The sequence below is a fragment of the Diachasma alloeum genome, unplaced genomic scaffold (assembly GCF_001412515.2).
Source record: "Diachasma alloeum isolate Michigan unplaced genomic scaffold, Dall2.0 Dall_scaffold_00194, whole genome shotgun sequence".
Lineage (NCBI taxonomy): Eukaryota > Metazoa > Arthropoda > Insecta > Hymenoptera > Braconidae > Diachasma > Diachasma alloeum.
The window spans coordinates 2,137,375-2,162,607 of NW_021680359.1; the positions used below are offsets into that span (position 1 = coordinate 2,137,375).

The 25,233-nt window shown below is 35.9% G+C and overlaps 1 protein-coding gene across 1 annotated transcript in view; it reads right to left on the reverse strand.

Moving 5' to 3' along the window:
• Positions 1 to 1,807: 1,807 nt before the first annotated feature.
• LOC107048474 (probable WRKY transcription factor protein 1) overlaps positions 1,808 to 25,233 on the reverse strand; it is a 24,173-nt gene continuing 747 nt past the window's right edge. The window contains exons 2-4 of the mRNA XM_015271643.2: positions 13,422 to 14,241; positions 6,884 to 6,943; positions 1,808 to 2,580 (exon numbers count right to left, since the gene is read on the reverse strand). Coding sequence (XP_015127129.1) covers positions 2,387 to 2,580; positions 6,884 to 6,943; positions 13,422 to 14,241 — 1,074 coding nt within the window. The 3' untranslated portion in view covers positions 1,808 to 2,386. The remainder of the gene's footprint in view (positions 2,581 to 6,883; positions 6,944 to 13,421; positions 14,242 to 25,233) is intronic.

Genomic DNA, 25,233 nt, shown 5'->3' on the forward strand with positions numbered 1-25,233 from the left:
ATAACCCTCTTGCTATTCTAAAAAATCAGACCCGGGCGGAAGACATCCGTTGCGGTAACGCACACCTTGGCTGTCTGTGTATTAACGGTTAATAATAATGAACCTCCGAAATATGCTGGGTAAAGGGGCGGCGCGCTATTTCAACGAAATCATTTTTCTCCGTGAGCATGAAAAATATGTAGGCGAAATAGAGAAGGTAAACAAAAAAATCCACCATTATGGTGCATATAATTTCAAAGGGAAAACGTTCTGCGGAATTTGTGATTTTTCATCTGGTATAAATTTTCTGTCGTTATAGCTGATGAAATTTGAAATAATTTGATTTAAATTTAATTTTTAAATGTAATGGTAGGAAATCAACACATCTGTGTAATCCTTCAAATTGTAGTTCAAAGTTTTATTCATTCCTTGGATTGTAAATGTCATTACGCATTTTTCACAAATCGAGTTTTACCGTATCCGCAAGGGAATGCGGTTTTTGGCTGATATATAATATGGAAATAGTTTATTCCCTACCTAGGGAGGGAAATCAAAGGAGTCGTGTCGATATGTGGACTATTTTCCCTTCCGTGGTTAGGATGCTATTTTTCGTCACGGTACAGGCGCAAAGGCAGATTTCAAATGTGCATTTTACACTCGTCGTTGCGAAATAGTATGTTTCGATACGAGTGAGATGGAATTCTCCCGAGTGTGAAGTTGCCAATCACACTCGTGAAAATTCCTGTCTCAGATGTGTCGAATTAGTATATTTCGTAACGAGTGCAAAAAAGTGTTTTTTTGCACTCGTTACGAAATATACTATTTTGACACTGCTAGTACGTTCATCTCGTGCCGAAAAGTGCCTTTTCATTTACTTTTCGTAAACGAGTAAACCAAATAGTTATTTTCATCACAAGGTCCACAAAGTATTTTCTGACGAATGTGGCTTTGTAGGCCGAGCCGAAGGCGAGGCCTATAATCACATTCGTCAGAAAATACTTTTGGACCGTGTGATGAATGCAATTTTTCGTCAGAAGGCCCGTAAACCGCGATCAAACCGAGCGAAGCGAGGTTAGAATCGCGGTTTACCGGGTCTTCTCACGAAAAGGCGCTTTTCGGCACCAGGTGAACGTAGCAGCATGTCAAAAATTAACTTTTCTGATAGTTTCTAAAATCAGTCCTAATAGTTTTGATTAAACGATATTGTTCTATGGAATTTTTACATGAAAGTGATGATTCTGCGACTGAAGACACCAAACATTAATGAGCAATTCGATCAATTCTGTATATGAAATATTGCGGCAAAAATTTTTGTGGTTGTTTTTTTTTTATTTAAAAAACTCTTTAATTGCGCAATTAGCGGAGATATTGGAGATTTTTTGAAATTAATTATTGCAGATTTTTTCTCAAAATTGCGAAAATTCCTAAACAAACTTATATTTTGATATACTTTTTCCCACAGAAGGTGGTCCCTCGAATGTTATTTGTCTAAGAAATTCAGTGTTTAGGAAATAAAAAAAATCTCCAAAGTCTCTTGTAATTATTCAATTAAAGAGCTCGTCCAGCGCAAATTTTTCTTATTTTGAACTATACTTTTTGATAAAAAACAGAACATATCCTTGAAAATTTTCGAAGCAATATTGCATGTGCAAGCATTAGTAGAATTGCTCAGTAGAATAAATGAGGAGCTACTTAAAAAAAAGGCAATTCAACGTCCAAAAAAAATTTGGGATACGCATTTACAGAGAAACCACGAAGAAATATCAACTATTTACTGGCACATCGATGTAGTCCATTTTGTTCATTTCATTCTACAACAAGAATCTTCATCATTGAAAAAAAACAACAAGAATTTTTGGAATACTTTTAATTTTGTTGGAAAATTTACGTCATCAAAAAACTTATCTCACCTATAAAAAATTGAAAATTCAAACAAATAATTAATATTATAATTTAATATTATCCAATAATGTATTGAGTACTCGTAACGCGTCCTACGGCATTCGGCAATGTAGTCTTTGGATAATTAATATAAATTCCCTTAAAATCTAGTAGTCGCGGTGGATGGCAGGCGGTCTTGAACAAACAGGGGAGGATAGCAGTTGATGAGAGTCACCCTGAGGCTCATCACGATTTAAGTACACGCTTGAATGGAGGTTTCCCGTTTATCTTCTTCGTGGACCAGCCACCGTTTCAAGTACAGTAGGCCCTGAAGGACCGAATAATAAACTGAATCAAAGTGCCCTCAGTTCATGTAGTTTTTTTTCCTCAACTATAATCGTCTTTAAGTGCACTTTCTTCTTCCCTCTTCTCTCTTCTCTACATTCATATCTTTTCATTCAAATCAGAATGCCGAGGAGAATTCCCCGGAGGTGAGGATTTCATCCATTTTCAAGTCATCCTCGTGTCACTTGGCATGTTGTTTTGGTAAGTGACGTTTCATATGTAACGCCAGGTGATCACTCCTGGCGAATGAACGCTCGCATACTGCACATTTGAAGGGTTTAGCACCGGTGTGTTTACGGTAATGTCGGGTTAATTCGTCGCTACGGGCGAATCTCCATTCGCACTCCGGCCATTGGCATTGATAAGGTTTTTCGCCTGCAATATAAGAGAAATTCAATAAATTTACATCTCCCTGTGAACTCGGTAAGGTCAATGAATGTTCCAGTATCTGACTTTGTCAAAAAATTAACTGTCTATAATTATTTCAAGTTTCATTTTTTCATTTGCTATTATATTTTGACAGGCCATTTAAAAGAATCAATTTTCACATTCGAAGTGATTTTTTTTTCCCATCAAAAGTTATGATGTTCTATTTGTACGGTCAGTTACTAGGACTTCACTTTGACGATTTTTATTGATAAACAACGATTGTTATTTATTTTTGCTTTCGAATGGAAGCTTTGTAATCGTTCAAAATTAAGTTTTCAAATTTTTGTGTCAGGGTAACTAAATATGGTCTAAAAAGTATAAATATGCGATTTTTAGATGGTGTCTGTATGTATATATGTATGTGTGTGTAGTTTTTTTCATTTTTTTGCGAAATATTGGTATTTTTTCAAAAATCGATTTTTCGACGCTCAGTCCAAGAATTATTATCAGAATGAAATGAATCACGGCTTAAAAAATTTGTATTGATAGCCTCTTGATTTTATCAGAATATGATGCGGATCGCATCTATCACTGTTGAGCTACAGCATATAGTTTGTGAGATTTTTTAAACAAATTTTTTCATGAAAAACTGGAAAAATTACCAGTCATATCAATGAAATGATGGCTCAAAAAAATTGTTTTGGTGCTTTTTCGATGAAGTGCAAACATGATCAAAACAGCATAACTATTTATTAAGTTGCATAGTAGCCATATGAAGCTTTAGGTCATATGGAGGTCATATGGAAGTCATATATGGGTTATATGGGGTCATATAAAAGTTGTACGGGGTCATATGGAGGTCATATGGAAGTCATATATGGGTTATATGGGGTCATATAAAAGTTGTACGGGGTCATATGGAGGTCATATGGAAGTCATATATGGGTTATATGGGGTCATATAAAAGTTGTACGGGGTCATATGGAGGTCATATGTGGCAATATGGGGGGGTGATATGAAGTGATATGGGTTCATATGAGGTTCATATAGGGGCTGTATGAGGTCATAGAGGGGTTCTGTGGGCTCATAAAAGGGTAATATAGGGATCATAGGAGAGTCATATGGGTGTCACTATTCAAAACAAAAAATAAAAGTAATAAATTTTAAAAATAGAGAATCCATTTGGAAGCATATTGCTAATTTGTTAGCAATATAAACTATACCAATATGCGGAAAATGCAATTATCCACTTGTTTTGTATTGTATGAATGTTTATTTATTGGATTCTCCTGATTAAAATGAATAATTTTATACAGGATAACTATCAACTGGATTAGGTGGAAAATGCGTGTTATAGTTCTATAGGATATGTGGGCGACGTTTATTTATTTGAGGCATTTACAACAAATAATGTACTAAAAAAGGAGTTTAAAGCAGGTAAGGGATTTGACGGACGTCGTAAACAATTACATTGACTACGAAAAGAGTGTCATTTGATTTTCAAAAATAGTGTTCGCTCTTTGCCTTCCAGACGTATCTGATAATCGTCAAATTAGATTTTCCCTGTTCGACACTGAGAAAAAAGTTTTTTAATAAGAACGTTTTCACTTGTATCAAGAAATTCATGGCCCGAAAATCTACAAGCAGAAAATATCTTACATTGAGGAAAAAACAACTCTTGTCAAGAGATTTTGTCCTTGTCCCAAAGACGAGAATAATTTGTTTATGACAAGAAAGTGATTTCTCAACCCAAGCCTAGTTGAATCAGTTTATTAAATAGTTTTTAAGTCTTAAATCCAAAATATTTTCGTGCAAAAGCAACTTGAGTTGGTTCCAGAAATCGCTTCCTTGTTGTGAACAAATCTTTCGGACAAGTACGAAATCTCATGACGAAAGGTTTCTTTTCCCAGTGTGACATATTTTCTTATCCATTTTCGAGCTGTGAGTTTCTTTATGTAAGTAAAGAAGTACTGCTCAAAAAACATTTTTTTTCTCAGTGCACGAGTATGGGGCACATCCTCCCAATTAGCGACGGATCATACAGCTTCGAGATTCCCATAATTTTCAGAATGTTCCCACTTATCGAGGGTTATTGAAAATTGGAATTGCTAAACACTTTTTCTGAGAAATTCTACTAATAAATAATTATTTGGGAAATTTCACCAATCAGTTGTTGAAAAAATGAATTACCAACCAGTTGGTGAATTTCAACAACTAATTAATTAAAATTCAGAAAAAGATTTTTCAATTTCATTCGACAACCATTTGTTAAATTTTCAATACACGTTCGTCGATTTATTGAATGGATCAAAGTTAACAAGAAATTGTAGATTATTGGGAAAATATCTTCTAGGGAAGACATTGATCGACTGTTAAGATATAAATGATATATATGTCCTCACCATCTACCTTGTAAGAAAAATTCATTGAATTTATTGAATTAGAGGTTCAAGCCGGTTGTTTTTTATAGATAACCATAGCTACAAATTTTTGGCTGAAATTTCCCGTGAACTCATTGGAATTTTTTTCTGACTGAAATTTCACGTAATTTCATTATTCAGAGCTCGAAATTTTATGAGAAAATCAATGAAAAATGTAAATATCAGTACAAATATTCCATGAAAATCAATCGAAATCAGGAAAATTTTGATACATATTAGTTCTCCATTAATCGAAAATTCAGCATAATTGGGTACTGAATATTCCCGTTTAGATTGAAAGTTAGAATAAGTTAGGAAATCGTTGTCGAATGAAATTGAAAAATCTTTTCCCAATTTTATTTAATTAGTTGTTAAATTTCACCAACTAGTTGTTGAAATTCAACAACTAATTGGTAATTTATTTTTTCAACATCTAGTTGATGAAATTCACCTAGCAATTTTCTCCGCGTATAACACTTCTCTCGAGTTTTTGTAGAATTTAAGCATTCTTCACCAGGCAAATATTTGAGGAGAATGTGAAGAATATTTAATAAAATCATTTAAATTGACAGATAAAATGTAACCCGCTGTAACCCACATTGAAGAAATCGATAGAAGAATCGATAGAATCGATTCTCTTGCAAGCAGAAAAGTTTAAGGAAGGAAGGCAATATATCGAGTACGGCTGGAAAGTGAGGAATGCTGCTTGCCTCGCGCCCGCGCACACGCCAACCCACCCCGAAGACGTCTTCACACGGTTCCTTATGTCCACTCTTTGCCAGACTCACACAAATTAACGACATTTCGTCTACATATGCACCACGTAAGAATGAAAAGGCTCACGTAGTGGGATATACCTTTTCTTCAATGTGTATTGACCGTCGACTTATGAGATGGCGCGGTCATTCAAGAAATACCGGTGTGCCACGTGCCTGAGGCTCTCCAATGGGCTACCGATATTATTCACTCGGCTTTTTCGTTTTTCATCTCTCCAATATGTTTGAATTACAAGCTTCAATCAACTTTTTTTATTTCAGCTTTGATTTATGGGCCGAGTTTACCATTTTACCATTTTCTGCGTTTTTTAAGTGAATTTATATAATAACTAACTGATTTTCAATTGATTGATTGTTAATTAAAAGTAGAATCACTTGTCAAGTAATTATGCCATTTTAACTGGTGGACTCTAAGAATAGCAATGACTCATCTGCAAAACATTGTCAAGAATATATTGATATTCAGTTGTTGTTGTAAATTCATAATTCTCCTTCTCTCCCAAATAAAACATGAATTTCTAATTATTCAAGGATTTTTTAAGATTTTCTCCATATTCAAGTGAGTTTTTATCATAATTACTAATCTCAGTTTATGATGTTCATTTTTTTTGGAATGAATCCCATGCTACTGAAGAATATTCATTACTGAAGAAGTCAATTATAATGAATATTTGAGGACTCGAAATTTCGAATAACAATAATTTGATAAATCTATCCAGCATTGCACACTTTGAAAATGGAAATTCCTTATTCATCACTTTTTATTCAACAGTTGTGGCAGAGTAATATTACATGGAGATTGAAATTCTAAATAAACCGTTGGATCACAGGTGAATATTCCGTAGACTATAGTGGTATATTTGCGCTCTAAACTCGAATGTAGCTTCGCATGTGAACGTTTTGAGATGTGGGTCGCTAACTCGGTGTTGCACATAATCCCATCTCACCTCTATATAACCCGTCTCTTTATACACTCACCCAGCACCCACACACGATCGCAACCATCGAACCACGCCCTGGAGCGCATCGAACACTATTTTTGCACTATTATCATTGAATTTCCGCAATCTAATGACCATTACATTATTCACGTAATTTTTAGTTATAATGTACCTGTGTGTATCCGCTGATGTGCCTTCAGGTGAGAACTTTTCGTATAAACTTTCGTACATCCTGTAAGCAAATAAGAGAGGAATGTTTTTCAATTTTCGTTACAGTAAAAGTAAAACAATTTCAATTGTATTGCTATTATTTCATTTTTTTTTAATTTATTGCTTCCGAATGGAAGCTGTATAATTGTAATTTTTTTCGATTTCCTAATTTTGGGGGGAAATGCCTAGAAATGTCATGAAACGCGAAAAAATGATGTTTTTAACAAATGTCTGTATGTATATGTATGCATGTCTGTGGTCATGTGTGTGCGTATGTCCCCAATTGCCCCCATAACTCGAGAACGGTTAGCGCAAAGAACTTGAAATTTTGGCTGGTATCTGGTACTATTGATACTCAAAACTGGGTTAAATTTCAGCTCGATCGGTTGAGCGGTTCCTGAGATACAGCAATTCCTCAAAAATCGTTTTTTGCCGATATCTCCTGAACCATTCGACCGATTCGATTTTTTTTTTCAAAATACTCGTCGTGATGATACCTATCTAAATGGATTGAAAAAAGACCATTACACCCCAAGCAATGTGGTTTTATTCTCGTTTTTTCATTTTTTCGCTGAAATTTTTTGTAAACATGATAACTTGAAAAATAATCGAGATAGAAACTTAAAACTTGGTAGGATTTCATGCCTTGTGATAACAAAGTTTGGTATTTTGGATGAGCAAAATCGGATCAGTAGTTTCGGAGATATTCAACTTTTTATGTGAAAGTGTGTTGCTCAATATCTCAAAAACTATACAACCGATTTCAATTTTTTTTTAAATGATCGTCTTGATGTCATGTATCTGCATCAATCAAAATATGTATACCCCTCTATAGAAACTTTTCAAGATATAGGCGTTTTTGTATTTTTTTGGTCAGAATTCACTCTTGAACACTATAACATGGATTAAAATCAGGGAAACCTTTTGAAACATTGACTACTAGTTAGGATTGTCAAATAACATTCCTATATCTAATTTTAGGTCAATATATTCAATAGTTACTGAGATAGAACAATTTATCAAAGATTCTTAAGAAGAAAAGGATCAACGCATCTATATTTAACTGTTCATTTTCACTCTAGGCTGACTTAGAAAGATCATATCACATAAAAAAAAATTTTTTTTCAGAAGAATGAACGTTTAAAAGAGAGTATTATTATGTAATAATAGAGTAAGAAATTATAGTCTCATTATGTAATTTTAAAGAATAATTGCTGAATTATATGAAGAATCGTAAGAACGAAACAAAAAAAAGGTCATGATTGAAATTTTTTAAAACAGTAACTCCGCTCTCAAGGTATAGTATTATTCAGCTAAATTTCAAAATATTGCTGCTTCTCTATTTCAATGGGTGGAAGAAAAAATGTACATACGTAAAAGGGGCAGAGTCTATGGTACATCAAAAGGTAATGAAATTTGAGTATTGTTGGCCAGAACATTTTCAAAAATACCAACCAATAAGGTTTCATTTCTAAGAAACAGGGATCGAGTTCCATTTGGAAGCATACTACCAATGGAATTGGTAGAAACTAAAATGGAAAAAGAAATTTTGTGATCTCTTAAATAGCTTCCGTCATACTGCTTGTTTTTTTAATCGTTATTTTACATCGCTTCGACCCCGTTAGGGTATACTGCGATGATGATCAAGACTTTAAATGGTTAGATCGCACCATTCTACCCGGCTGGGATTTGAACTCGGAATCTTTCGCATGCGAGGCAATGAACTTACCCACTGCGCCAAGCCACCGGGAGCGATTATTTTATCAAAATAAGAATTCAAATTCGTGCTACATACGGGAAATTAATGAGGATCATCGTTTAATGGAATGAAACTAGTAGGTTTAGTACACGAAATCTACGCGACAAGTTTCTCAATGAATTATTTCTTTCAAGATATTTACAAATTCGCTTTGGACTTGACTTGGTCTACTAAATCTGCACTCAATTCTTGAGCTTTTTTTAAGAACAGTCAAAATGGAAGAATATTGATATAGAGTTTTGTTCCGAACACACTGATAAGATCATTACACCATACTTATAAGACCAAGTTCCCGTTGATCAAACAATACTGTAGTAAATGGGGCAAATAAGATAGTTTGCGTACATGTCCCTCAAGTTCAAGAGCTTTACAAGAACCGATCGAAAGGTTCGTTTATCCGACGAAGATTTTTTCAAGACATTGCCAAATAATTTACATTTGTATTTTTAAGTATTTTCAAAAAACTTTTAATTTTTTCTACCATTGTTATTGCATTACGGCCTTATGAATGTGTGTATGTGAGGTATTCCATGTAAAATCGACCATTCTCATCCTCCAAAATCAACGGGAGATTGTTCTATAAGATTGAGGGGCTTAAAGAACTATCCTCCGAATTTCTTAGTTTTCCTACTATCAGTATGAGGAATACCATTTTTTTTCCATCATTTTATGTTTCTCTGGTATTTTCCGTTCTAACTAACGGATTCCTGAGATCAGTGATGGAATTTTTGTTTTTTTTTCCACCTCCCTCAAAATGTAAAATGAATTTCTGACGCATAGAATAACCATCATCATTGAAAATTATTGGAAAATTACTTTTCTCTTTACAGATAGAAACGTTATAGTCGTTAAGGTACTTCCTCAGTCAGTTATATGGGAACAGTCGACAATGTACAAAAAATGTGAAATTTTGAGGAAAAATTCTTGAAATAGCCAGAAATACGGCGCAAGGAGTCCGAACACAATTGACTGCCCAGGTTTTTGTAAAAAAAAAATGATTAAAAATATTATTTGTGCAGCGTCTTATGAGAGTCATTTTTCAACTGTTCAGTACGAGCATCGACAATGTACAAGTAATGCAAATACCCGATTTCCACAATCGACCACATTTCAAGAATATATCTTTGTAATTTCATAATTTATTATTTTCGTTCAACTAGAGAGAACTGGCGGTGTACCATGACAACGGTGAGAGAAGGTTAGAATGTACCGAGTTAGCTCGACTGTAGGTCATATAGTAAATGGAAGCAAACATACTGCAGTGTAATAGAAGTTCATATCAGAGGACAGTCACATCAACTTCGTCTAACGAAAATGCCTTGTTGCCTGATCTTTGCAGGCGGCTGTATCTTCGATACAGTTGTAATTGTATGTGGATACGTCTATGCACTGAGAGAAAAATATGATTCTTCTGACTATATTCTATCACTATCGCACTATAGTCAAAAAGTCTTCAACAATTTCTCATGGGTTACGGTAACTATGGTCGGAGAAGTGATTACTACAATGGAATGTAGTCATTGCTATTATTTTATAGTTCTACTCACAATAAATTTGTCGTGGTTACTTTTGAACTTTGGTTAGTTTAACTGCATTTTGATTTGCGAAAATTACGCTTGTGAAGTTACTATAATGTTATGTGCCGCATACAAAAAAAAATCGTATCGTTCACCAAAACTCCCTCAACTATTTTCTTATTGTAAATCGAACTTCAGATTTTTCTCTCAGTGTGGTCTTTCCTTCTTTCTCGAATTTCCTAGAAACTCCTTGTATTCCTTCGAATTTTCTCCTTGAATTCTCTCCGATTTTCTAGAAACTCCTTGAATTCCCTCGAATTTTCTAGAAACTCCCTGAATTTTCGCGAAATTCAGGGATTATTTCTCGAATTCAAAATTTCTTGAAATTTCGACAAAATGCAAGGAGTTTGTAGAAATTTCAAAAAACTTCTCTAATTACTTCGAAATATCTAGACTTTTCTAAAATTCCGATAGCCGGCGCTGCACATAAGGACCATTTCCCCAAATGACCCCCCATATTGAAACCATAGACGTATCTACCCGAGTGGAAATTTCGGTCACGTCTTGATCAAGTTTGGATCAGGTTAGACCTGACAACTGATCAGGTATTGATCAAGTTGACGGATCCGGTCTTGATCAGACGTGTTACGCCTCTGACCAATCCGAATTTGATTACGACGAATGGATCCGAACTTGATCAAGTCAACTGTATGAAAACCGGATGACCTGTCTGTCAGTATCAATAACAATTATCAATGATAATTAATCCAAAACAAAAGATAATTCAATTCTTTCACCGTAGGCCGCCTCTCTTAATGAATCTGTACTGTTATTTTACCTCTGAAAAAGCTTATTATTTTTTTACCGATGCTGGGGATCGAACCGAGGACCCTATGATTGCTAATCCTATACCCTAACCACTACGCTATCGTCCTATTACTATTGAGTAAACTGTACATTGCCTATATGATTTGTATCGGGGTATTCGTTGAATTTACGATTATTCCTGATCTCGCGGATGTACGTGTGTATTCTCAGAGATAAAATATGCTCAATAAAATTTTTATTCATTTCATTAATGAATAATCATAATGATAATAACAATAACNTTTCCTTCTTTCTCGAATTTCCTAGAAACTCCTTGTATTCCTTCGAATTTTCTCCTTGAATTCTCTCCGATTTTCTAGAAACTCCTTGAATTCCCTCGAATTTTCTAGAAACTCCCTGAATTTTCGCGAAATTCAGGGATTATTTCTCGAATTCAAAATTTCTTGAAATTTCGACAAAATGCAAGGAGTTTGTAGAAATTTCAAAAAACTTCTCTAATTACTTCGAAATATCTAGACTTTTCTAAAATTCCGATAGCCGGCGCTGCACATAAGGACCATTTCCCCAAATGACCCCCCATATTGAAACCATAGACGTATCTACCCGAGTGGAAATTTCGGTCACGTCTTGATCAAGTTTGGATCAGGTTAGACCTGACAACTGATCAGGTATTGATCAAGTTGACGGATCCGGTCTTGATCAGACGTGTTACGCCTCTGACCAATCCGAATTTGATTACGACGAATGGATCCGAACTTGATCAAGTCAACTGTATGAAAACCGGATGACCTGTCTGTCAGTATCAATAACAATTATCAATGATAATTAATCCAAAACAAAAGATAATTCAATTCTTTCACCGTAGGCCGCCTCTCTTAATGAATCTGTACTGTTATTTTACCTCTGAAAAAGCTTATTATTTTTTTACCGATGCTGGGGATCGAACCGAGGACCCTATGATTGCTAATCCTATACCCTAACCACTACGCTATCGTCCTATTACTATTGAGTAAACTGTACATTGCCTATATGATTTGTATCGGGGTATTCGTTGAATTTACGATTATTCCTGATCTCGCGGATGTACGTGTGTATTCTCAGAGATAAAATATGCTCAATAAAATTTTTATTCATTTCATTAATGAATAATCATAATGATAATAACAATAACACTAATGAATAAATAGACATTTGGTGATTTTTTTTCACAAGATCATTTACGTGTAAGTTTGATACTCCTCTAATACGTATTTACGGCATCATCAGCCCTCCCTTCTGTACATTTGAGAAGGGCTGGTTGTTAATTAAATTGATTAATTAAATTAAATTCATTAAATGAAATTGATTTAATTTAATTAAATTTATTTTAATAATAGTATAATGATCCTTTTTAAAGATTAAAAATAATTATTCAAAACTTGGTCAGGTTCTCATCAGGCATCATTTGATCATGTCTACCTGATCAGAACTTGATCTGAACCCGTCTGTAGTTTTTCGGCTCCGATCTGCTGGATCAAAACTTGGTCAGGTTCTCATCAGGCATCATTTGATCATGTCTACCTGATCAGAACTTGATCTGAACCCGTCTGTAGTTTTTCGGCTCCGATCTGCTGGATCAAAACTTGGTCAGGTTCTCATCAGGCATCATTTGATCATGTCTACCTGATCAGAACTTGATCTGAACCCGTCTGTAGTTTTTCGGCTCCGATCTGCTGGATCAAAACTTGGTCAGATTCTCATCAGGAGTCACCGGATCAGTCGAACCTTACAAAAACCTGATCAAGTTCTGATCGTGCTTCAGGTGGGCCGGAAGCAATTTCCACTCGGGTATATGTCAATATCTAGACTGACCTTACCACAGCTACGATGTTAACTTTTTGATTGCCAATTTACGACTGATGGTGGAGCGTGCCGATCCGCCTTTTATAGGGAATTTTGAATCGGAAATTTCTGCACCGGAAATTTGGGGCGGCTGCATAAGCATTCGTTTACCGAATGTCCACGATGTAATATAACGATTAAAAAAAAATTTGAGGATAAAAAAATCGTCGGTCCAATAGTTATGAGTCATAAATAAAAAGGAATCCGATCAGAAAAAATTCCATTGACTCTTGAATCTTTAAAATTTGGGTATTTTTTTTTCGAACGATGCAGTGAAGTGTCGGCACCTTTGATGTTTACCCCCACTTTATACCCCAAAGTTATACTGAGGAAGTACCTTAAAGTTTAAAAAATGAACGAGTAAAGTCTTTAAAATTTCGATGATCGTTTTCCAATCTACCCAACTAACGGACGATTTCAATTTTGCTGTCTCTAGCACCTGGCGGAACTTCACACAAGTATAGATTGCTGAAGGGTCCCCTTAATTGATAAAAAAACAAGAAACATATTCTCACCAATAAAGTCACAATGATGAACCCTCCTCTTTTCCAACTCTGGATTATTCCTACGATTAAATTTGGTAATTGAAGTCGTCTGAATCCTGTGGTTCTGATTGATCATGGATGGCTGGGGATAGGGAGGTGGTGGTGTTCGTCTGGGTGGTCCAGCGAGCGGTGATCCTGGATCGGATATTGGGGGCGTTAAAGGTGAAACATACATGAGCCTAGTCATTGATCCATAAAGAGGCGAGGTACCAGTACCACTCTGGTGACCATGATGATTCGTCTCATTATTATTGTTGTTATTATTATTGGTATTATTATTGTTATTATTGTTATTATTATTATTATTATGATTAAATGTCTTGAGACCCGCTCGATGATCATTATTCGAGCTGGGATAATTGTTGATATTGTTCTGACGTCCTTCAAGTAGATGCAGAGTGGGTTGTGACTGTAGGGGTTCACTCTTTATCTCGACTGGTGATAGAACCGGTGAGGTGATGTCTTCGGTCTCCATTTTAACATGGGCAACATGTTGAGGGGTGGACTGTGAACCAAGCATATCAGCATTCTCCGGATCAAGCTTCTGAATACTCGAGGTAATGTCCTCCCAGAGCGGTGGCCTAAGAAAGACGTCATCGTCTGTACCTGCCGGCTGACTCCTCGTTGACACAAAACTGGCTTGAGGTCGGCAGGGATTTGGTCCACTCGTCTCGAAGAAATCATCCATTGGTAGTGGCTCACGAGGCGACTTCTCGGTATCATCGTCGTCGAGTTTTTGAAGCTGTTCCAGATCCTGGCGACACAGCAGTGTGTCCAAGTCCGATGTCTGCTGAAATATAAACACATATCAGGGGTTATAATTAGTCCTCCAGGATAGGATCTAACGTAATTTCCTACTTAAAATTGGCCTTCAACATTTTTCCCTGCCGGGCAATTACGGAGTCTACGACAAAATAGCCGATGGAAAAAATAGCCGATGCGAGAGTAGGGCAATTGTGGGGGAGACGGGCGCTCTATGCGGAAATTCCGATTCGACGATTTTTTTGTGGCTCTATAATAATTCATCTAGTAAATGGGTGGAATTTTTTTTCCTCAGTAACTCCGTCTGTAAGCAAGTGTGGACGTCGACATTTAAAGGATCCCACTTTCGCATATTTGTACTTATCTATACGTAGACGTCTGCATGAAAAGGGGCCACTTTGTCGATATGGAGTTATGTATACTTAGACAATATTGATAACCTTCTGTACATTTTAAGTCCAAAATGACCTCGAAAGAATTTTCGATCCTTTTGATCTCTCATTTGACAATTAAGGATATCATGGCGGATTCCGAGAGTTTTAGAAAAAAACAGAGAGTTGAATGAAAATTCGTCGTTTATATATTATTTCATCCATTCAGAAATTGTGTGCAAAGTATGAAAACACGCATGTACATAATAAGAGTGGAAATAATTTCTAAAGTTGCTACTTATATACGCGATTAAATAGGGCATTGATTATTTTAGCGTTTTCCCTACATCATCTTTGGAGGGGTGACGTGGAAAAGACGCTGAACTTATCGATGTCCCATTCGACCACATGTGTAAGTAGCAACTTTGAATTTTATTCCATTGTTATTTTGTACATTCCATTCTTGATATTTTGCATTAAACAATAAAATTGTATATGCGTTGTTTCAAACACTGAATAGATTTTGTAAATTTATTTCACCAGTTAGAAATCACATAGGATTCATATATTCTCCAAAGATAAATTTTTCCAATATCTGCCTAAAGAGCTCACTCCACTGGATGGTTTAATGTGCGTAAGGCTCGTTTTCCGGCCGGCGTGCGTACAGTTTAGAGGTCGTACGTAAAGTGAATTTCTCCCATCCCTTCAGGGGACTTATCCTCGAGTTGTGTGAACATTGTTCCGCATATGAGAGTGCTGGGCTCCGCACTTTCCATGCGTGAACGTCGATTTCCGCACTTCATATCTGCGAACGTCGATTTCCACACTTGAGCTTAAATTACGAACGGGAATTCAGCACATGAGATTTTATCTCTACATGAGGATCTCCTCTTCCCTTCACATTCATCTGTGAAAATTTTTAGAACGAAAAATGATATGCGAAAAAGTGATGGGAAACTCGATTTTTCAGGTCAATGATTTCTGTGAAAATTCTGGGAAAGATTGAAAATTCATGTCAATTTGTTTCTGAATATTCATGTTCCACTGAGAATTCAATCAAGTTGTGAAATTCCCTCTCACTCCCGATGAAAACTCATGAATTTCCGTGAATTCTACTTAAAACTTGAAATTTCATAATCATTTTCTTCTAAATCCAATTCAATGTCACTCTCATGAGATGTACTATAATATAAAAAAACAAAAACACATGTTTTTGTAAAAAAACTGCGCCAAGAAAAAGTTTTGTTTGGTTCTTACTGGAAAGTAGAAATTTTTGAAAAATACAAAGGAATGAAAAAGAAAGCCAAGTCAGCAATGTCGAACAAACGAAAATAATGCACAATCAGATTTCTATAAGAGAAATAGTTTCAAATCGAATGAGGATTTTAAAAAAATTCTTGATGAAATAAAAAATTAGTAGAAGGAGGACCAACATCCTTGGCGCGGATCAGAAGATGCAGAATTAGATTGATACTAGACAATGAGTTGAAAAACTCCGCGCCAAGAACGTTGGTCCTCCTTCTATTAATTTTTTATTTCATCAAGAATTTTTTTAAAATCCTCATTCGATTTGAAACTATTTCTCTTATAGAAATCTGATTGTGCATTATTTTCGTTTATTCGACATTGCTGACTTGGCTTTCTTTTTCATTCCTTTGTATTTTTCAAAAATTTCTACTTTCCAGTAAGAACCAAACAAAACTTTTTCTTGGCGCAGTTTTTTTACAAAAACATGTGTTTTTGTTTTTTTAGGGAGATTTCATTATTTTTTTCAAAATAAACAAGGAATCGTTTTTATATCCTGTAAATTTTTTCATTTTCAATTCAATTCGGCTCATTTATTTTTCACACGATAAATCATCTTTCCAATTAACAATCGAAGTAAAACAAATAGTTCTATTCCACAGTCGTTATTTGCACCGACTTTTAATTATTTATTCAAGATTTTCCGACTGAATTTGCTTCTTCGAGAATTCATTTGTGCACGAAACTCGAATGAAAAATATCTGTGGAATTCATCATTCGTGCACCATATTCAATTTGTAAATTCCCGGGCTTCCCTCCTTGGTGCGTGTGGTTGTATTGCACTGCTACCAACTCCGTAACAAAAAAATGACAGGAGTTGATGTGAAATGCGAGAATGTGCATATGAACCCGTTGCTATGCGCGTATTTTTTTAAATATTGCTTTGAACAAAAAAATAGTTACATCAATGAGAAGCTTGTGGCCAATTTATATAATGTAACTAAGAGTATTTTTCATGTAGCTCGTCACGTTTGTATTTTATTTAATGGATATGATTCGGAGGTAGTGGAGGGGGTAGTTGCTTCGTGTATAGATACACGGCAGCGATCGGCCTGATGTTTTGTACAATCGGAGTGAAAACTTTTCTTGGCCGATACGCTGCCGCGTATCTCGATCTTCCATGAAATTTCAAAAAATTTCTAACAGTGCATTGAGATTTTTACTTTCACGAGTTTAGGGAGGGCCTATACCAATCTCCGGCCGAGAAAAAGTGAAGGGCATTACGGAAAAGTGATTTCGCATTGTGGGCCGCGCCACGTAGGAAATGCCAGTGTTGGAAAAACGGGCCAAGTCTGGCACACGCTTGGTCTTGTCAAGTCTGGGCGCCCAAGCTTGGACCGAGGATCGGCCATCCCTGGGGACCAGGGCTTGAGTCTCGGGGGAAGGGCGGGTAACCGAGCCTTGGTTGACAGATCTGGCCCAGCCTTGGCCGAACATTGGCATACCGGAGCTCGATAACCAAGCCCCAGCCAGCGGTGGCCCGGAGCTTGGTCATTGGTTTCCAGCCGTTGGTGTAATTGTAAGGGTTAAGTCGTAAGGGTCAGATGATGAGAATGAAATCATAGGGGTGGAATCATGAGGGTAAAATCTGAAGAGTAAAATTATAAGGGTCAAATCGTAATAATGGAAAGGGGCCAGAAAATTATAAGGGTAACATTGTGAGGGTTGAATTGTAAGGGTGGAATCTTGAGGGTGAACTTTTAAGGGTGTAATCGTAAAAATAAAATGGTCAAGGTGGCATTGTAGGTATTGAAGTCACATGTCATTCGCTAATTATGACGAAGGAAAGAAGAATTGTCAATCAAAATAAATTGTCGTTGTTATAATTATCGTTATGGTCATTCATTATTGAATTAATTTACCGATTAAACTCTAGTTGAATCACTTAATATCTTTATGAACAAAACAATAAAACGTTCAAGTCGAAAAAAAACGAGGTGGAATTAATATGGACGATGTGAAATAGAGATTTTACGAATTGCGCGATAGGCTAGTGGTTAGGGCGTTGGATTAATAGTCGTGAAGTTGCGGGTTCGATCCCAAGTTGGGGTAATATTTTAAGTTAACAAAATCGGCTTTTCAGCGATAATTGCGAAAGAGTTTGGTAGGTAGGGCACAATTAATACTAGAAATCATCCTAAAAATGGTATTTTGTTTTTGTTATTATTGATAATTGTCATGAATAGCTTGGTAGCCAGCCCGGCGCTAGTCACATGCCAGTATTGATTTTTTTTCCTCGTTGCACCTGTTACGAATGCTGAGGAGTAATATTGAATTACTTGTATTTCAATCACCCATATCATATTCATGTAATTAAGTAATGTTTAATTGAGCCCGGCCAACGACTGGCAACCAACGATGGGCCGAGATCGGCGCCCAGACCTCGCCCGATGTTATCATCCTAGGTTTCAACCAAATCCGGCGCGATCCTGGTTAAGGAACGTGCCCCGATGTTCGGCAGCCCGGCGCACGCGGGCTTGGACCAAGCTCGGCCCGTTCGTTTTTTCCCACGTGCGGAGCATCGACCTTATCGTGGACACCGGTCAAAATCCACGAAAAAATAATTCGTATTCGGCAGGGTTTGAACCTGCGCCGGCCGGATGCTTCAGCTCAGTATAGTCGTATCGGGTACAAAGAAGCTGCCGAATTTTACAATGAAATCGACAAAAAAAAACGATTAACATTTTCGATAGAAGTTTAATGGAAATGTAATAGAATTTCCTGGTGAATGCGTTAGGTTTTTTATGGACAGCGACATTAATCTAAATATTAAACGCATCATCGCAGCCACTGAACGCTAGCACTAACAGTCAATCTCTGGGTATTGTAATTGTTACAATTCAGCTGTAAAGATCGAAAAAATATAGAAACAAAAGTGTTATAACTTTTATATAACCCTAGCACAATTTGATCCAAAGCGGAGGAAGAAATCGGGATTCAAAGGGCCGCAAGGGTGACTGTGGCTTATGGTGATTTCGAGAGGCTTTAATATGCAACGAGTGAAGCCAGTCGACTTATTATATCTTTTTTATGTTCCTTTATTTGACTTCCCTCTACTCTGCACATTTTTTTTTTCAAATGCAGAAGAAGCATGTAGAATGTACGAGTTCCGTCGTAGGTTGGAACTGCACATTGCCGCGTCATTCTGCCTTTCGTATTTATGATTTGTACACGATCGTGAGTCTCCTCCCTCCGTCGACTTTTGTAGACCGATTTTTTTTTGAATATTTTATAATGGGTAACAAACAAGGTACAAGAACATTTTCAAAGGATTTTTCTTCTTCAGGATGACTTATTGATGAATGATACATAACGGTGGGGTGCTTTCATGATAGTTAGAACACTGGTGAAATGGTGTTCACAAACACCAGACTCGTGTAGCTGAGATTGTACATGCGGAGGTTTTATTTATTAATCATTTTTGTATATTCTTTTGGGCTCAATTGATACATACATATCAAATGGATCGATCTAACAGTGATTTGAACTTTAATTGTGATTATCTTCACTGGTAGAGAGAGCGACGGCGACAGAAACACAGTCAGATACAGAGGAAGAAATTAAAGAATTAAGAAGTAATTTACAATGATTCTTTGGGAATTCAATGTTGCGGATTCGAAATATAATTATTCATTCCACGGGATTATTCATTGAGGGAGAAAATTCGATAGATTGAAGGCTTAAACAAACAGAGCGTGTCATTTAAAATGAATTTTCTCAATAATTATGATCCACTCAAAAGAATAGAGTTCTTTCATTTTGACGACTTCATTGAAACAGTTAGAATTCAAGTCACATCAAATCCCGAAAACACATCATTGTGACCGTGTGGCAATGGTAGTGAAGCATTAAAACAACTTAAAAAATTGCGGTGGAGCAAAGTTCGAGTCTGTCCGGCTATTAATGTTGGATAATCATAGACGAATACAGAGATATGGAATGGAGAAGAGGTCACTGAAGTTAATAACGCGTTTTCGAAGTCTCGCCGTGAGGCCGCGAACCTGTACAGGCGGGTGTGAACCGGCAGAGTGAGACAAAACAAGACGAAAAACAAGAATGAAAATAAAAGACAGTAATGAAGCAACAAAAGGAGGAACGGAGGTGATCTTTTCTGCAACACCACGAGGTGGATTCATACATAAGAAACAAACTCATAAGTCATTCTTCTCAGCTCCTTAATGGTCTCATGGATTTTATATTCTGGAACTGCAGACTGATGCATGAGTTCATGAAGTTGTTTATTATTTATGAATTGAATTAAATGTAGGGCGAGATATAGATGTAGTTCAGAGGGTTTAATGTTGCTCCGTGTATATGTAATGGAACGAATAAAATTGGTTGATTTGACAATGAGCCCGTGAGAGATTGTGACAGAATTTAATCTGATTCCGAAACTTAGGTTGATAAGCGATATTTTTCTAATAATGGTGTAGGCAAAAAATTTACAGTTTTGCATAATTTTTTACGGCCTTAGTACAAATGCAGTATTACACCTAATACGAACCCTCACTGTTCCATATACGTCGGTCAAATCGAGATTAGTAGTTTCAAATACTAAAGAAATAAAAGCTGAGGGTTCTGATGTTATAGCCGTTTACATTATTATTTTTATTTCCAACTCGAGCTTAAAATATGTCGCAATTGAACAACTAGAATTGCGCACCATCAATCCCACCGTTTGCTTACATTTACTTGGTGCCATTTATGTTTTATCTCTACTACCTCCAAAAAAGGGGAAATGAGAATTCAGGATGTGATACTGAACGCTCATCTCGATTTAATCCATATTCATATTTAATCATTGTTATTTTTATGTTATCAACTTGCGATAGGACTTGCCATTCCTCTCCCCCGAGAATGTGGGGGACGCGGTTTATTTTTTAATTCCCAAATTATATCTCTACAGGCAGGAGTTTGGAGTAAAAATTTTTTTCTTTGTACATTCGGTGAATAAATTTCTATATACAATTACTAAATTTCCAATAGCATATACCTTTCTTAATCTACTCGTTTCAGAGATTTTCGCAATGAGACAGTGAAGAACCAGAAGTATAGCCAAAAATTATATATTGATTATTACACGAGTATATGTGAAACCCACGAATTTAGAAAAAAAAGGTGGGAAATTGCGCTTGTATAGTTTATAGTATAGCTATTTTTGCTAGTAAATTAGCAATATGCTTCCGAATAGGTAGTTTGCATATCATTTCTTTCTATCATATATAATTAATTGTTTATTTCATTTTATTAAATTGAATAAGGTTTCTTTTCAACTAATTTTGTCAGATTTTCAACGTAGTGGACCGTTATCATCATCATTATTATTATCCCTTTCTTCTATACAACCAATTGTTTTTTTTACGGTTCTATCTCTCCCCTCAGCCCTTCGATAAAATGTTCATAGAAAAATTGTATTCACACATACTTAAATGAATTTGAAACATCACATTTGAAGAAATCATCAGAAAGCTCACTTTCAGGGAAATTCATGAAAAATTCAAAATTTTCAACAATCATCATAAAAATTAACTTAACCAATGTAGCTAATCATTTTTCAAGCGAACAATTGAAGAAAAACTTGACCAGACACATACATGCATACGCATACGTACGGACACGGTCTAAAAATGGTACTTTCGGACTTTTTGGGTCATAATGGGTTGATATAACGCAAACAATGGTTTACATAACAATCCTTCCGTTCGGAAGCAAAATCAAAATGACTCTTCTATTGATATGTAGATACTTATTTTTAGTGAAATTCTGAGATTTGATCGGTGCCACTTTCCCTCAAATGTCAGCAGTTTCTCTTACTGAGAACGAAACTATGAATTTGTAATGAAAAATTTGAATTTCAATCGATCTTGATGCGGAAAGTTATTGCAGAAACAAACAAGCAGGGGTTGAAGCCTTTTTGGCAGAAGCCATCAGACTGTTACTTTTGTGTTATAATTCTTTCTCTTTCTTTCATTTCTACCAATTTCATTGGTAGTAAGCTTCCGAATGGATCGTAGTTCGACTTTCTCTGAAAACTTGCTGTGAACGGGTAGATGTGTTTTAATTGATTAGAGAGATGGCATCGAAACAAATATTGAAACGAGTAACCACAGAATGTACATATATACCCGTTCATACAAAGTTTTTGAGCTATCGCAGACAGAAAGTTTTCAGGGAAAGTCGAATATCTCGGAAACTAGTTGGTCGATTGAGCTCATTTTCAACAGGAAAAATTATCATCGTGGGGGGAAGATTCTGTCCAAATTTCAAGTTGATATCTCAATTTTTACACAAGCTAGCGTGATTACAAGGCTTTTTATGAAAAAACTGAAAATCTGAAATATCTCGAAAACTTTGTATGAACGGGTATGTATGTTTTAATTGATTCAGATAGAAGGCATCGAGACGAATATTTTGAAAACAAAAAATTGAAATCGGTTGGCTAGTTTCGAAGATATTAACGAAAAACGATTTAAAAACGAATAGCTTTTTCTCAGAAAGTATTTGATCGATCAGGCTGAAATTTGGCACAGAGTTAGTCCTAGTTAGGTACTATAATCTGACAAAATTCCAGATTTTTTGGGATAAGTTTAGTCAATTTATTGCTCGATTTTCCAAAAAATGACCACCGGACAGGTGGCGATGGACATTGACACCGACAGACATGGTCTCCAAACTTCGTATTTTTACGTTTCAGATCATTCTACATCATTTCCAAGCAAAATTAGAAAATCGAAAAATAGAACGATTACAATGCTTCCATTCGGAAGCAAAAATTGAGAAATCAAGTGAATAGTGTAAGGAATTGTCAGTGGCTGAAGATTTCGTTGATTTTCAAATTGCATTCTCGAAGGGGATTGATGAAATCAAGTTTTCATCGGAATTCTCAAGTCTGTGGAAGTTGGAAAAATTTCAATCTCTCCAATCTCTGACATAGAATACCAATCTCATCTATTATTTTATATTGGTACGAAATGGAATAAGTTTATTTGCCTTCTGGCCCTCCCTTCTAAATGAAAGAGAATCGACTGATGTCTTCTATTTATTGGAATTCTTATCTTCCCACTTTTTTTCTAATATCGATTTCCTGATGTAGACATGGTGTACATTGTACCCCTTCAGTCTGACCTGGGTAATGACTTTATAAAATACAACAGTATCGAATCTATTCCCAAGTGAAAGTAATTATTGATGAGATTTCAGAGAATTTCCATTGTGACAATGTCCTTCATGTTGTGTCATTTTATTTTTTGTACCCTTCCAATAAAGTTGAAAGGTGCATTGATTGCTGTTTGTAAAAAAAAGTATGGAGAATGGCTGCCGTTTCTGAGGGATGAGACTGAGCGCACGCGCGTTCACAGGTGATGAGATTGATTTGAGGAGAGCGCAGAAGCGAGCGGGTCGAATCAATTTCTGAGGTTGACCACACCCTTCTTAGATTCAACATCCCAAACGAGTACAGGGAAATACGGTATACGTCAAAATGGCATCACAAGTAGTCGCCATATTTGTGAATAAGTATTTTTGGATACAAGTAGAACGTTTTCAAGATATAATTCCATTCATTATTGAATTCCCTCGTTTATTCCCAAACGCTGGATGCGGCGTTTTTATTCAATTTTTCAGAAATTTTCGAAATTATTCTTTTTTCTTTTCAATTTCAATCGAAAAAAATGTGGAGGATATTGAAGAGATGTGAGGAAATACTTTTTCGGTATTCTCTCGCCTGCGGGAGTCAATGCGTGAAGTTAAAAGACCGAAGAGGGCAGTGGATAACATAAGGTACCTTACAGAGTTCCTCTTGGAGGATAGTAAACCGAACAAGAGAGGAGAAAAAGATTCTATCTCTCCTCCATTCATTCGCCCCGGGGGTAATAAAACTTGTATACCGTCCATTATTTTACTTGCATTATCGTTATTTTACGCCCACAAAAGCCTCCATATTTATGGTTAGATTATTCAGTATTAAGTTTTTTTTGGGGGGTTTTCAGAGAAAAACTGCGATTTCAAGGGGTAATATAGAGAGATAATCTTTCGAACTTGATGGCGCCCGTTTTTAAAAATTTTGCAGATACATTGCGCTCTGCGTCATCGTGAAAATTTTCCATTTTAAAAGTTTGAGCGAAAATAATTTTAAATGTGCTAAAAAAACGTTGAACGCAATCGGTCAAGCATCTATCCTCGTACTTTCTAATTAGTATGAATTACTTTAAGAGCATTCCCTCTGAATAGCTCGCCAATTATTAAACCAATTTAAATTATGCTTACGAGAAAAGTTCGCGGTGATGAGATTCATTTTTGCAAATTCTTATTGCTCTTTTCATTTTTTGCTTCCGAATGGAAGCATTGTAATCGTTCTATTTTTCGATTCTCTAATTTTGCTTGGAAATGATGTAGAATGATTTGAAACGTAAAAATACGAAGTTTGGGGAGTGTGTCTGTCGGTGTCAATGTCCATCGCCACCTGTCCGGTGGTCATTTTTTGGAAAATCGAGTAATAAATTGACTAAACTTATTCCAAAAAATCTGAAATTTTGTCAGATTATAGTACTTAACTAGAACTAACTCTGTGCCAAATTTCAGCCCGACCGATCGAATAGTTTTTGAGAAAAAGCTATTCATTTTTAAATCGTTTTTCGTTAATATCTTCGAAACTAGCCAACCGATTTCAATTTTTTTTTCAAAATATTCGTCTCGGTGCCTTTTATCTGAATCAATCAAAACATATATACCCGTTCATACAAAGTTTTCGAGATATTTCAGATTTTCAGTTTTTCCATAAAAATCCTTGTAATCACGCTAGCTTGTGCAAAAATGAAGGAATCAACTTGCAATTTGGATAGAATCTTCCCCCCGCGATGACAATATTTCCTATTGAAAATGAGCCCAATCGACCGAGTAGTTTCCGAGATATTCGACTTTCCCTGAAAACCTTCTGTCTGCAATAGCTCAGAAATTATTCAACCAATTTCAATTTTTTTTTTTTCAAAATATTCGTCTCGATGCCTTCTATCTGAATCAATCAGAACATATATACCGTTTTGTTCAAATTATGATTGGAACCTTGAAATAATTTGCCACGTCACATAATTTGAATTAATTGTCGATTTAATTATCACAATAACACTGATTATACATTGTGAAACCTTTAATAATTTGGATTACAATTGCACGTGCTCCAATTCACTGTATCGATTTTTATCAATCGTATCAAAAACTATGTATCTTGAATCTATCTGCGAATAATGTCGACAGGTGCGTTGCCAATATGAGAACAATAGAGGTGCCAACCGCTCATGAAGTGAGTCGGTACAAATTGACCGCGATATTTTAAATTCATTCTAACA